At 37.0% G+C, this 14941-nt stretch overlaps 1 protein-coding gene across 1 annotated transcript; it reads right to left on the reverse strand.

The window, feature by feature from the left end:
* Nucleotides 1-2828: 2828 nt before the first annotated feature.
* LOC119483788 (interleukin-15-like) lies at nucleotides 2829-14605 on the reverse strand. The gene is made up of 6 exons (XM_037762272.1): nucleotides 14370-14605; nucleotides 5503-5585; nucleotides 5074-5167; nucleotides 4839-4883; nucleotides 3591-3722; nucleotides 2829-3296 (listed from the first exon to the last, which is right to left on the reverse strand). The coding sequence occupies exons 1-6, from the start codon at nucleotides 14409-14411 to the stop codon at nucleotides 3195-3197; spliced, it is 498 nt and encodes a 165-aa protein (XP_037618200.1). The 5' UTR covers nucleotides 14412-14605; the 3' UTR covers nucleotides 2829-3194.
* Nucleotides 14606-14941: the final 336 nt, after the last annotated feature.

Genomic DNA, 14941 nt, shown 5'->3' on the forward strand with positions numbered 1-14941 from the left:
AACTGGTGTGTAACAATTGCTCCCTGATTGAAGTGTATTAATAAGTATCTATTGACTGCAGATATGCCATTTACCCCCATTTCATGCTTGGAACACTTGATACATTTCTTAATGTAGACCATTGACCATACCTGCTACAGTGACATATCATATATTGCTGGATTCAGCACAGTCATACCATTCCAGAAAACCCAGATTGGTGTTTCTAGGACAATCCCAGCCAAAGCTACCTCAAAGTAAATGAATACATTCATCATAGACCTTCAAATTTGATACTTCCGCTTATTGTACTTATGTGTTTGTAGTACTGTATTTCCTCAATGCATCAATATATTCACATTCCGTTTCTTCACACACGTAGAGAAACCCCCTGGCCATTATCACATCAAATTTGGGATCAATCAGAGCTATCATTATGAAATTACATGAGCTTTGGTGTACCATCTCCCATTCGGCCTGGCTTCATTTTGCGCTTTTTTTATTTATGGGTTATGTCACAATATCTGTCAATTTAACCACTTTTGCAGTAAAATATTTTTATACAAGAATCCATTTCATGTATGGGAGACCTAAGAGAATATGAAAATCATTGTTGTGCTTTGTTCTACCTCCGGTAGGGGTATCTCAAAAACTAAAGCACTTTTGGGGGTCTTCCCACAGGCCTAAAGGTAATGTACTTGACTCTCTGTATTTCGCTGTTTACGTTGTAAATGTGAGGTTAAACTACTTACAACACATTGAAAGTCACTGTATTAGCATTGTTAAGCTTTAGAGTTGCTATTTTATTTCTTCTCATGCATCAATTAGAGGAGAAGTGTGTCGAGGCTTGTGTGTGTCGCAGGGCTGCTGTGTAGCTCGCCACGCCAGAGTGTGCTGTTGAGTCTGTTTGATAGCATGGAGCACTGAGTGACTTAACACAATACTACATAGGGGCTGAGAGCACGAATGCAAGAGAGACCCTGTGAATGTTTTGTTTCTCCACATCTACAGTTGCTGTTGCCGCTGGTGAGAAAATAAATTGCTCAAAGCCAGTGCCAGGAAGTGTGTCCTTACCTTATACGCAACACAACGCAGAAGCAGACCCACTACACATGCAGTTTTCACTTTGCAAGATACCGGTAGATTGGACATCGGCCTCCAAAGATTTACATATTTTGAACTGCTGACAGGTGTTCACTAACGCCAAAACAGTGACCGTAATATGTGGCAAGCTGACAAGGTCCTCCTAATTCTATAGGACTGAAATCATTAACTAACTGTCTTTTGCACGTACTTTATACATTTCTGATGAATAGACCGGTGATATATAATGACACCGTAGCTCGCTACCCTCCAAAAATTGCGGCGCACCCCAGAATGCTCTGCGATTCCCATTCCCTATTCCACTAAACAACAGTTGGTAATACAAATGCACCAAGAAACGTAGCAATGTGCCAACAAAGGGAGTGAGGAGGAAGACCACTAGAAAACAAACATGGATGTAACCAATGCACAATTTCATTAAGTGTTTTATGAGGAAGGAAATGCACTCAGCATGTTTGCTGGACCTCGAGGATTGACACAATGCATCATGCATCATGATGCTAAGTTGGCCAATAGCCATAGCTTTGGTCTCCAGGGCCGGAGTCTCTGCTGTACTCTGCTCCTCTGCCTGCCTTCACTCACACACCGTGCTCATTCTCACTTGCTCTCTCGCTCCACCTCTCACGTGCATGCCGCACACTACACACTGCAGAAGAGTTAGCTTAGCTCTGAGAATATCTAGTGAATGTACAGTGGACGTTTGTGCAGAAATAAATGCTGCAGCTCCTCCAGACCGACAGAGGTTTCCCGTGTCTTGTTTCATGCTGCTGAGTGAAGGGGCGGGGCTCCGGAGCGAGTAACGTTATCGTCTCCGACCAAAACTCCGGTGTCTCCCCTGTCCCTTCTGACCACGGTCGGGAGGCTGAGGCAGGAAAACACAGTATCAGCATTGATTCATGGAGAGACCTTCGTCTGGTCAGCTAACATTACTGCCAAGCAGGTGAAATATAGAGTGATATAGTGGTTTTAGCTGACGTGTGTCGCCTCACTGTGTTGAGCGATGCTCGTTCATGTCTATGTAGAGCGAGCACAAGCGCGAGCAACAGGACGCTGACTTTTGTTGACTTAACGGCCACAGGTGTCGCTGTTAACAAGAAATTTCTGATTCTTACATAGAGTCCCTTTAATAATCAATAGAGGGCAGCAATACGTCATTGCAGCGTCTAGTCTGCCGAATCCAAAGAAGAAGAAGAAGAAGTCTGTTCTGAAATCTCGTGAGATGACGTGTTGCAGGGACACAAAATGATGGAACATTCTTTGATACATCCATGGTGGAAACGTGAGTGCCAGCCGGGCAGTTTGTTGTGTTGGAATACAGAAAGTGTAGCTTAGTGTTATCTACAAGATTTTTTGAATTTGATGGCTGCCCGTATTTATTTCAGCCAGAGTATACGGATATTCAGATTTCACAATAAGACTTCTCCTTGAGCGGGACTTGGACACAATAATTAACAGACCGGATCATGCAAAAGGCAAGAAAAATGTTTTATTTCTCTGTAGGGTCCTTTCCATAATGTCATCAGACACTTATAATAACAATTTGAGCCTGTCAGTGGCAAAAAAACAAGCACTTTAGTGAACGTAACGTTACACTGACGCTGCTCACTTGCCGGTTACAGTTATCCCTCAATACTGGACAAGTTTCAAACATTGTTGTCCTCATTAGTCACTTAGACGCAAAAACATTTGAGGTTGAAAAATACCAAACAAACACTTCATCAAAAGAAATACAATGAAAGACGCCATAGTTGTGATATTATTTACTGGGTGAGCAACTATTCTGTAGATACTGGAGTTCATTAGGCATATACTGTATGTTACATTCAGTACTGTAGTGTTTAATATTACACGGTACATGCTGCTACTGTATGCTACTTTCTGATACTTTCTGACTTCTCTCAAAACTGTACAACTGAAAGGCAGATAGTGACGGACAGTGACAGAGACTTCAGTTAAAAACAATCAACGGTCTCTGAGGCAGCACCGTCATCCAATACAGGACAACATACTGTCACAGGTTGACATAGTTAAAGTGTGATATTTACAAAATAACAGAGACACAATTATTTATAAATATATACAAATTTGTAGCTTACAGTATTTGCATTCTATTACGTATTACGACTATTCATTTCTTGCAAAAGGTTATTTAGTCTTTCCAGGAATACTGTAATATTTTCAAGTGAGTATGCTTCACATGGTGGACAGCCAACCTGAAATTCAAAAGAGACACAATAAAATGTATTTTTAAACATTAATAAAATGAATTATTTAAAAGTGAAAATATAAATAAACGCTCAGAAGCTTTGTGTAATGTCATGTGTTGCGCTGATGGTAAAAATATATATATATATATATCAGACATGAAAAGCTTTATTTGCAAAAAAAAAAAATGCATACAGTTTTACACATAACCACGGATGACTGATGTTAATACCAGCTTTATCAGTGGTTATGTGAAAATGACAGGTAGTACAGACTAGGAGGATTTTGTTAACAGGACTTACATGTTTAGCTTCAGGAAGTATTTCATTGAAATCAAAAATGCAATTTGCTTTGGAACCCTTGATGTCTTCCTCATTGATGACCATCATCAACTCCAACATGTAACATCTGAGTGACATCATTTTGCATTTCTCCTAGGAGAGTGAGAAATGCATCAGTATGGACACATACAGTTACAGATTTATTATATTAAACAAGATTCACATGTTTTTGTAGCTGTGTCAGGCCTTTGAGCACATCGTGCAAGTATTACCAACTTTAAAGCAGCAACTCGATCACGCTCACAGATCTGGATAAAACGTAGATTCTGTCTCAAATTGATTTTTTTTAACTGTACCACTGCTTTCCTAGCCAGACAACTATTATGCTGCATAATAAATGGAAAGCTGATGTCAATGTGGTGTTTCAATTTGAAAGGATGTGGTTGGCATTATTCTCTGTTTTTGTTATTATCAACAAATCCAATGGAAAGAAGAAAACTAAAGGCCCTGACACACCAAGCTGACGTCGGCTCTAGTCTGCCCATGTTGGAGGTTTTTCGTCAATTCAGCAGAAAGTTTGTGACCCGACAGCCATGTTGAGATCTGTTGAGGAAATACTAAGCACCAGCCGGAGCAAACTTTCTCATTTTACAGCTAAACAGTACACTACAAGATGTTTCTGAAAACATTTGAGGTGAGAAATAGTCATTACAGTAACAGAACATTGATTCATATTTGATCAGAGCTGCCTAGTTTGACCGTTTGATCAGAGTTCGCGAGTGATTGACAGCTGCCTCCTTTCAATGAAAAGCCAATAGGAACGCTCTCTTTCTGAAATGACCTGTGATTGGCCAAAGTCTCCCGTCACGGGCTAGATTTTCTAAAGCCTGAAAACAGAGCCATGAGGAGGTGCAGAAGTCTAGTTTTCTCTCAGAACACTTGAATTACAATATGATGAAAGGTTATTATGGAATTTTTACCCAATGATCCCCAAATTATTCCGCCTACTGCAGGTTTAAGAGAGGTCTGTGACACCCCCAGGCTTTGACTACACAGACAATGCTTGTTTGTAGGATTAATTCCTTTTTGGTTTTGGTCCTTTTCATAGGATTTGTTGACAATAAGGAAAATACAGTATAATGCTAACCTTATCTTTTAAGTTTACGTTGGAACGTCATTGATTCTAGTGTGCAGACACAATCTTTTCATCTTTCTGCTGACTAAAGTCAAAAACGAAACTCAAACATGTAGCCCATTTTTAGAACTTACTTCAACATCATTAGATGACGGAGCATACAGCATAGCGTCAGATCTCTGAAAAGAGATAAGAAAAATTAAAAAATATTTATAAAATTAGACACATTTTTGAATAATGTTTTCCAAATTAAACAAAAAGGAAACTGTCCACTATCAGGAGAGTATCAGAGAAAATAAAAATATGATAGTTTCTACAAAAAAAGATAAACATAACCAAAATGTTAATTTATTTGATACCTTCTCTCACCTCAATGGCGTCTTTCAGTCTTTTAGTGTTCAAGCAGCTCTGTAGTTGTATTGTAGGCAGCCCAGGGGCAGCACACGTAGATGTACTCAAGAAGCTTTAAGAGAATGAACAGACACTGATTATAATATATTAATTATGATAATGTGGACATCTTTGTGATGTTTTGAGTCTTTGCAACAGTGGCTGTCAGAGTAGACATCTATCAATAGATTGATTTAACATAAATATGAATTAAACAAACAGAATAATTTGTTGTTAATATTTTAACATTTTCTCTCATGACTAATGTAGAATATCTGACTCCGTTGTATTTGGTTAGTGTGTTTTTCCAGCTACATTGCTGATTATAGACACATTTTCTCTGTCATTTGTAAGTATGATATCCAATAATTTAAGTTTAGACAAACAAGTCACACGCTGTATGCCTACCTCAGAACTAAGAAACAAAGCCAGACCTGAGTTTTGTGACTCTCTCGGCACAGGTTACAGGTCGACTGGAACTGGACGTCTTTCTAGAAACAACAAAAGGAAATGTAGTATGTCATCCTTTGGGTTTTTTTGTCAAACTTGAATGAAACTGTTGAGAGAAGAAGAGCTGATTAGCAAGATCAATTTTACCTTAATGCTACTTTATTTAAGAACTTGGATTTTATAGTTATCGATATGATAAAAACCAAACAACACATGTTTTAGGTCAAACATGCAAGCATACTGTAAGACCCAAGGCAACAAAACTGTTGATAAAAAAAAACATTTTTTCTTCATTTAATGAACTTAGGTTCGTTTTAAATTAACCATCCGCTGTAAACAGTACTGCTGGTCGTCTTGGCTTCAACAGCACTTTTTAAATTACACACTCCACAAGGATTTTTTTCCTTGATTTATGAATTTGTCTTGAGGCTACAAGAATTTCCTCTTTAACAAGCCCTGTGCCTAATTTAGGTATCGTGATCTTGCTGCTGTTTGTTTGTGGTAGTGGTTTGTGGTTGTTTGGTGGTCTCTCTCGTCGATTTGCTACTCTTTGTGGTCGTTTTTCATCTCTTGTGGTCATTTTGCAACTCTGTGTTTTTTTTGTGACTCTTTGGGATCATTTTGTATCTTTTGTGGTGGTTTTGCAACTCTTTGTGGTTGTTCTGTGTCTTTGTGGTTATTTTCCTTCTCCTTATGATCGCTTTGCATCTCTGTCGTCATTTTGCATCTATTTGTGGTTGTTTTGCAACTCTCTGGTTGTTTCATGTGTCTTGTGTTGTTTTGTGACACTTTGTGTTCATTTTGTGACCCTTTGCGGGCATTTTGCAACTCTTTGTGGTTGTTTTGCATCTCTTTGTGGTAGTTTTCCATCTCCTTGTGATCGTTTTGCGTCTCTGTCATCCTTTTGCATCTATTCGTTGTCGTTTTGCAACTCATTTTGCGTGTCTTGTGTTGTTTTGTGACGCTGTGTTTGTTTTGTGCCCATTTGTTGTCGTTTTGCAACTCTTTGTGGTCGTTTTGCAACTCTGTCATAGTTTTGCAGTTTCTTGTTGTGCTTGTTTTGCGTCTCTTTTTTTGGTAATTTTCAGGGGTGGAAGTAACAAATTACATTAGGGCTGCACAGTTAAAGCTGAAGTAGGCGAGATTGGAGCAAATTTGATTAAAAAAAGTTATTTCTATAAAAATGTCGCAATATCGTGACAGTAGTACATGAAACAGGTAACCTAAAAAAAATCATGACCTCCAGTGTCCTACGGTGCTCCTAACGGCATCTGCAAGATTTCACAGACCGGAGGAAAACAAACAGTCAGAGCCGCGCTGATCAAATGTGAATCAATATTATGTTACGTTAATGCCTATTTCTCGCCTCAAATGTTTTCAGAATCATCTTGTAGTGCACAGTTTAGCTGTAAAATGATAAATTTTGTGACGCGGCCGCCATTGTAAAATCTGTTGAAGGAACGCCAAGTTCTTGTCACACGACCGGAGCACAGCCAATAGGAACGCTCTCTCAATGAAATGACCTGTGATTGGTCAAAGTCTCCCGTCACGGGGTAGATTTTTTAAAGCCTGAAAACAGAGCCATGAGGAGGTGCAGAAGTCTAGTTATCTCTCAGAACACTTGAATTACAATATGCTGAAAGGTTATTACGGAATTTTTGCCCAATGATGCCAAAAATATACTGCCTACTGCAGCTTTAATCAAAATTTTATCAAAATCACAATAAGCTCTACTGCAATTTTCAAATTGAAGGATGATCAGGAAATTACAATATTTGTTTAAGGTTCAATGTGTATCAAAATACCAATTTAAATTAAATATTGTTGTGCTATAAAGATATCCTGCCCTACACATCATATTCTACAGTCTTAAGAAAACATCTTTGTTTGGTACAGATCACTGCAAAAATCACACCATAATATTGCAATTCCAATATCAGTCAAAATAATTGCAACAGATATTTTTTCAAAATCGGGTTGCCCTAAAATACATTTACTCTCGTTATTGTAATAGAGTTGTTTTTTTGTGTAGGCTACTTCTACTTTTAAATTACTTTTTTGATTATTTTCTAAAATCTGTAATTTTACTTAAAGGTACTGTTTGTAACTTCTTACACGTATAAATCGGGTCGGTGTCCCATGCGCTAACATTACTGCCAATCAGCTGAAATATAGAGTGATATTGTGGTTTTAGCTGACGTGTGTCACCTCTCTGTTTTGACCGATGCTCGTTATTGCCTATGTAAAGCGAGCACAAGCGCGAGCAACTGGACGCTGACTTTCGTTGACTCGACAGGTGTCGCTGTTAACAAGCAATTTCTGATTCTTACATAGAGTCCCTTTTAGTATTATTTATCACAAGTATTGTGATACGTTGCATCCGTTACAAAGTAAGAACAAAAGTCACATGAAAAGTCCTGATAAACTGTGTGAGAATGGAAGAAAAGACATAAATCCGCTGCTGAAGTACAGTAGGAGCACACTAGGTCTGGCCAACATGCTAAATGCTAACATGCTTGTGGTGATCCTCCAGCGGTGATTTCTGTGTTCACTGGGGAACTTCTACCTTCAGTGAGATGTGTGAGGACTGTCTGCTGTTTGAGACTGTTGATCCCTTACGTGACGGTAGAGCCTCATTCATCTCAAAACGTTTTGAATTTCAGGAGTGGGTCCAGAGAGGCCAAGTGGACTAGTTATACTGGGACAGAGAGGCAGAGTGGACTGGTTATGCGTTGAGAATGAACGAGTAAAGAAGTTGAACCAGCAGCAGATTGTGGAGGACTTCGCAGTGCGGTTCAGACAGGTGAGTACAACAACACACTGCTGAACTCAACAACCATTTTGTTGCCAAGCAACGTAGTTGCGTGTGCGTGCTACGCAGTGTGTAAAAACCATAGAGAAAATGTGTATTGGTTGCAACCTCTGTTGAGTTTATATTATTTAAACATGTCCATGTTGTCTGCTTTGGTGATGTTTTATTCTACTGTTTCAGGTGCCACGGTGTCCATAGCTCATTTTATCAGTTTTGTTTAATTGTCTTTTTTGTCTCTTCTCTAGTTAATTCCTGTGAGGCTACACTGAGGAAGGCAGTTGTATATTTATATAATTGAAAAACGGTTGTTGTATACACAGACTGCAGTATGTCCGTCTGTTGGTTTGGACATAAAGGGTCTTGTTGCTGATGTTGTTCCACATGTGTATAAGTTTAGTTACCGGTATGTACATTTTTACACAAGTAGGCTACTTTTACTTGAGTAAAATTTCCTTGAGTACAATATTCTAGTACTCTTTCCACCTCTGGTCATTTTGCATCTCTTTGTGATCATTTTGCCTCTTTGTGGTCATTTTCGTCTCTTGGTGGACATTTTGCATCTCTTAGTGGTCATTTTGCATCTCTTTGGGGTAATTTTGCATCCCTTTGTGATCATTTTGCCTCTTTTTGTGGTAATTTTGTGTTGCTTTGTGGTCATTTTGTATCTGTTTATGGTCATTTTGCATCCCTTTGTGGTCATTTTGCATTTGTTTGTGGTAATTTTGCGACTCTTTGTAGTCATTTTGCATCTCTTTGTGGTCATTTTGCATCTGTGTGGTCATTTTGCGACTCTGTGGTCATTTTGCATCTGTTTGTGGTCATTTTACAGCCCTTTGTGGTCATTTTACATCCCTTTGAGGTCATTTTGCATCTGTTTGTGGTAATTTTCTGTCTCTTTGTGGTCAATTTGCGATACTTTGTTGTAATTTTGTCTCTTTTTGTCTCAATGAACACAAAGGGTGGGTGTGCCATGCCTCTAGTAAAAAGGACAAGGTGTATCCTCCTGTTTGATTAGGTAACACGTTGCGCAATATGAAATGGATTCTGTTGGGCAATGTTGGATTAAGGTTGTTGAATATTGTATTGACAGAAGGCTATTACATGTAGAGTTTAGATGTAGAGAACAGTTATTTTCATCATTAATTAATATGCTTCAATTAATGGAGTAATCATTTAGTTTGCAAAATGTCAGAAAATGGTAAAAAAAAAAAAAAAAAAAAGACTAGTCATTTCAGCGCTAACGTGACATAATGGCTTCAACATGAAGTATGCACCACGTTTAACACAAAATGGTAAATCTGGGACAGTGGCATTGTTTAAAATCTAATCATCAGTGGAAAACAACTTTAACAGCAGTTGTGTGACAAGAAAAGAGAGCGTTAAGTCAGGGCCTTTGAAGTAATAAAAGTCAAACTCAACTTTATTGTCAATTCTGCTGTATGTACAGGTCATATAGAGGATTAATATGCCGTTTTATAGGTAAAAGCAAGTACTAAAACAAAACAATAAAGGGTTTAAAAACATTAGAATAAAAACCCTTTGTTAAGTTAGTATTTTCCTATGGTATGTTCCCGTTTAAAATCAACTAGGTATTGTACAACACCATCTGCAAATCGTGCTTTCTGTGTGATAGATGTGTGAAAGGTGACGAGAACTGAGTAGAAATAATCAGAAATCATTAAAAGTTAATTGAGCGCATTCAAAGTTCCAACCAATGGAGAAAATCTGTTTTACCAATGCCATGATGTGTAAATGTTTCCACTGGCTGTGATGATTTTAAAGATACTCTGTTTAGAATAACAATTTCTGTCAATTTTCCACAAAAAATAACATCCTCCTCTTCATTGGAAAATCTATGAATATCCAAATATTGATAATTTCAAAGTTTTAAAAGACACTTCTAGTGTTAATCTCTGCACATACATCATTCTGCAGAGTGAAGCTCAAACATCCAAGTGAAGTAACAGTAAGCAAAACACATTTTAGACTGGAGGAGACTTAACTGCATGCTGCTGTGTAGTTTAATCTGTAACAATGCATCATGTTTTAGAAGATAATGACATGTTTTGTTTGCAAAATCAGATTATGCAGAGTAACTAGTAACTATATCTGTCAAATTGATGTAGTGGATTAAAAACGACAATATTTCCCTCTGAAATATAATGTAGTAGGCAGTTCAGGAATTTACTTTTACTTGTACTTTGCTAGAGTATTTCCCTTTTATGCTACTTTATTCTTCTAATCCACTACGTTCAGAAGGAAATATTCTACTTTTTACTGCACTATATTTATCTGACAGCTGTAGTTGCTGTTTATTTTGCAGATTAAGATGTTACACATAAAACATAACAAACATAATATGATGTATTTTTTTTAGATTAAACTATCCAACAATATATACATTAAATGCTTCTTATAAGTTAATGATAATGACTTCTGAGATGAGTTAATAATTATAATCCAGTAATTAAATCTATATAATAAAATAATACCCTTAAATTGACCATTCTACTTAGCAATTACTTTTACTTAAGTACGATTATGAATAATAATAATACAAATTTTAATAAAGATTATTTATATATATATATCTCAAAACCAATGTTAGAAAGTGCTTTACAAGCAATAAAAACAAAGAAACTGGATTAAATTAAGAAATGCAGAAACAGACACAAGATAAAAATCTAAATTATACAGCAGGCAAACAAACATAATGAGATTTTGAACATCAAAAATAAGTTTGATTTGTGCTTTAAAGGAAGATAGCGATTTGGTGGCAGACAGACGGGTCACTCCAGCGTCAGTCCTGGTACTGTCCTGACAGTAAGGACACAATCCCCTCTAGTCTTTAATCTAGACATAGAAACAGCAGGCGGGTTCTTATCAAAAGACAAGTCCCCCTCCACTCAAAAACAAGTCTGCTTATTGTCACATCACCTCGATGTTCGATCTTTACTGTGCAGAATGATGTTTGTGCAGAGTTTGACACTACAAGGCTGCTTTCACATCCACCTGCTGAAGGAGGAAAGTTTTGTGGTTCAAAATGCAACTTAGGGCGCATTCACAAGCCATTGCAGACTTTATTACGCATATTCTGTGTGTTCTCTTTGGCCCAGATGTCAAGCAAACATCGGACTTCTGCAGAAGTCCAGGTCAGTCTTCTCCCACTCATGTTAACCTGTTGTTTACCTGTGTCTATCTCAACAAATGCCAGCAAAGGCAGCTTTCATTTTTGTTTGTGTCCTGCAATTGGGTTGGATTATGTTCTCACTGCAATCAAACCGCACTAGAGTTCACTTGGAAACGGTCCGAGACTGCTTGTGAGAGACGTCCGGTTTGGTACGCACAAGAGTACGATTAAAACGGACTAAATGTTGGCTTGTGAAAGCAACCTTAGAGTGAAACTTGAAACCTCCAGTACACAAACACTGAGTGGACAAGTAGGAGACAACTTTTATGGAGGACAGAACCTGCCAAAATCTAAAATAAATGAATAAATAAATGACTCGATAAATAAATAAATATACCATTAAATGTAGCAAAAATAATTAATATTAATTTTATTATTTTTTACATTTATTTATTTATTTTTGCATTTATTTGTTTATTTATTTATTTTATTTTTAATTTTTTTAAATATATGTCTTTATTGATGTATGCATGCATTTATTTATTTATGCACAATTTTTCCTTTAAATTTCACCCCTTATTTATTTCCCCAAACTTATTTATTTTTCTTTTCTTTTTACATTTCTTTATGCATTTTTCCTCATTATGCAAATGAGGGGGCTGTCACTCAACATGTGTCATCATGTGGTCAGGGTGCTGAACGAGCCCAACCTCGGGGAGCAGACTGGATGTGTATACGCAAAATAATTAAACTTCAGACAGTTGATCTGCACACCTGTACCGGTACGCGGCAGCGGTGGGGGGAGCAGCAGCAGGCCGACGACCCGCTGTACGGAGCCGGGAATGAAGACTGGAGTTGATAAGCAGTGGCAGACACCGTTTGCTAGCTAACATATAGTCATGCACACTGACCCCATGATGACACACGTTGAGTGACAGCCCCATCATTTGCATAATGAGGCAGAAATGCATAAAAAAAATACAGAAATAAATAAGTTTGGGTAAATAAATAAGAGGTGAAATGCAAAGGAAAAATTATGCATAAATAAATAAATACATAAATACATAAATAAACATTAAAAATAATATACAATAAATACAAAAATAAATAAATACAAATAAATGCAAAAATAAATATTAAATGCAAAAATAAATAAATGAATGTAAAAAATAATAATAAAAAATAAATACATAAATAAATAAAAGGGGTATTAGCAGAAAAGTAAATAAACAAGGGAATTAATGCAAAGATAAACAAATAAATAAATAAGCAAATTAAAACAGAAATGTCAATTTATGTCACATTTTATCAATTAATTAATAGCTACATTTATATTAATATTATTTTTCTACACTTAATGACATATTTATTTATTTATCGAGTCATTTATTTACTTATTCATTTATTTTTGATTTTGGCAGGTTCTGTCCTCCATAAACTTGAGTCCAGTAGCTAAACTTTTTAAATGAACATTACTTGCATATTTATAGATTTTTTTTCTTTCAATGAAGGAGACATAGAAGATGTAATACTAAGAATTTTGAATGAAAAATATTTTTGTGTGTGTACAAAAACTGTATCTTACACTTTTTATTATTCCAGCAGAGTATTTTTATACATCTTTAAACATGTCTGGAGGGAATCTCTAAAACACTGCTTTGAAGCATCAATAATAATAATCCAATAACAAAGTCAGTGGTGGAATGTTATTATGTACATTTACTCAAGTACTTTGCTTAAGTACAATTTTGAGGTACTTGTACTCTACTTGATTATTTTCATTTTATGCTTCTTTATACTTTTCCATTTTTAGAGAGAAATGTACCTTTTTACGTTGACAGCTTTAGTTACTTTTTACTTTACAGATTAAGATTTTACATGCAGAACACACGAGGAGCCAATAAAACATGATGCAGTCGGTCATGTGTAAAGTACCTTAAATTGTCAAATTACAACATTTAAGTAATAATATCCAATAATACAGTTCATTATGAGTAATATTACAGTCTGAAATGAGATGTTTTACTGTATATTTAGCTAATATTTTTGTAATTTTACTTAAGTAACATTTTGAATGCACTTTGACTTGTAATAGAGTATGTCTACCTAACCTAACCCTAACCCACCACTGAACTATATATATATATATATATATATATATATATATATATATATTATAATACTCTAAAATGTGGCATTCTGCATGATAAAAACGTGAACCATTGATATTTTAAATACAATTTGCTGATAATACTTATGTACCTTTGCTCATGTAGGATTATGAATGTTAGCCTTATACTTATACTTGCCTGCATTATGGTATTATTTCACCTAAGCACAGTCTGAGTTCTTTCTTCTTCTTTGCAGCATAAAAAATGTAAATATACTTAATCAAGTAGAGTAGCAACTCAAATTATAGTAGGCTACTAAACTCTCTGACACTGCCTACACACAAATTTTTTTACATAAGCAGCCACAAATGTGTTTATCTGACTCTTACATAAACGTTATTTACAATCTCCAAACAGAAGGAGGAGCTTGTTGAACCGAAAGTGAAACTGAACCAGTGACAGTACTGGTGGTGCCTTGCTTGGTTTCAACCAAACAAACAACCATAATGGTGCACGGTTCACCGACAGCAGCCGAAATACCTTCAGCCAGGGGACGCACGTGGATCACCAGGTTGACACACCTCCGACCTTTTACGCACCAATTATTTCCTACCTGCATGTGAACTTTGCCACTTTTCATGTCCTCCTAAATGAAAACTTTACACTTCCTCTACTACAAAGTCCACACCTGGAGTAGTAGTAGTAGTTATGCTACAGGTTGGTTACACTTCTGCCACACACACACACATACATACGCAGAAAGTCAGCTCACCGTGGACTGGACGAGGATCACCGGGCGATGGTGCGCCGTCATGAAGCCTGTTATCTGCGCAGTCTCTCTCCTACCCAGCGGAGCAACGAGCCAACATTACATTGTTGCATTTCTTGTTCTTATAAAAGCTCTTAAGTCTCATTGGTCCATGTCCAGTGTTAATAACGCTTGAGGCGAGCAGCGTGAGTCCGGTCCAGATGTCGCTCCACAGACCGACTTACCACACGCCCTGCTGGCGTCATGTTGAGTTGAAGTTCACTCCTCCTCTGATTCGTCACGTCACTTACTCACCAGCTTGATGTGTCAAGGCAGCTGTTGACACATCCTTCTAATTGCAGATAAAGAGTTCAATATGTCCTCAAGCCAGGAGGATCAAAACAAATCAGTCATTTGAAAGTTATTACTCAAATAGTATTTTTATTATTTAAAGGGACTATTTGTAATTTTCAGAAATTGCTTGTTAACAGCGACACCTGTGGCCGTTAAGTCAACGAAAGTCAGCGTCGGGTTCGCGCTTGTGCTCGCTCTACATAGACATGAACGAGCATCGCTCAAAACAGTAAGGTGACACA

The sequence above is a fragment of the Sebastes umbrosus genome, chromosome 3, assembly GCF_015220745.1.
Source record: "Sebastes umbrosus isolate fSebUmb1 chromosome 3, fSebUmb1.pri, whole genome shotgun sequence".
NCBI classification, from domain to species: domain Eukaryota; kingdom Metazoa; phylum Chordata; class Actinopteri; order Perciformes; family Sebastidae; genus Sebastes; species Sebastes umbrosus.

What these genes read in the sequence shown, in the direction of transcription:
- LOC119483788 (XM_037762272.1), bottom strand. Translation starts at nt 14,411, where the DNA reads ATGACGGCGCACCATCGCCCGGTGATCCTCGTCCAGTCCACG. An exon ending in TGATCCTCGTCCAGTCCACG is followed by an intron (nt 5,586 to 14,369) that starts GTGAGCTGACTT and finishes TGTTGTTTCTAG; the next exon opens with AAAGACGTCCAGTTCCAGTC. An exon ending in GACTGAAAGACGCCATTGAG is followed by an intron (nt 4,884 to 5,073) that starts GTGAGAGAAGGT and finishes ATCTCTTTTCAG; the next exon opens with AGATCTGACGCTATGCTGTA.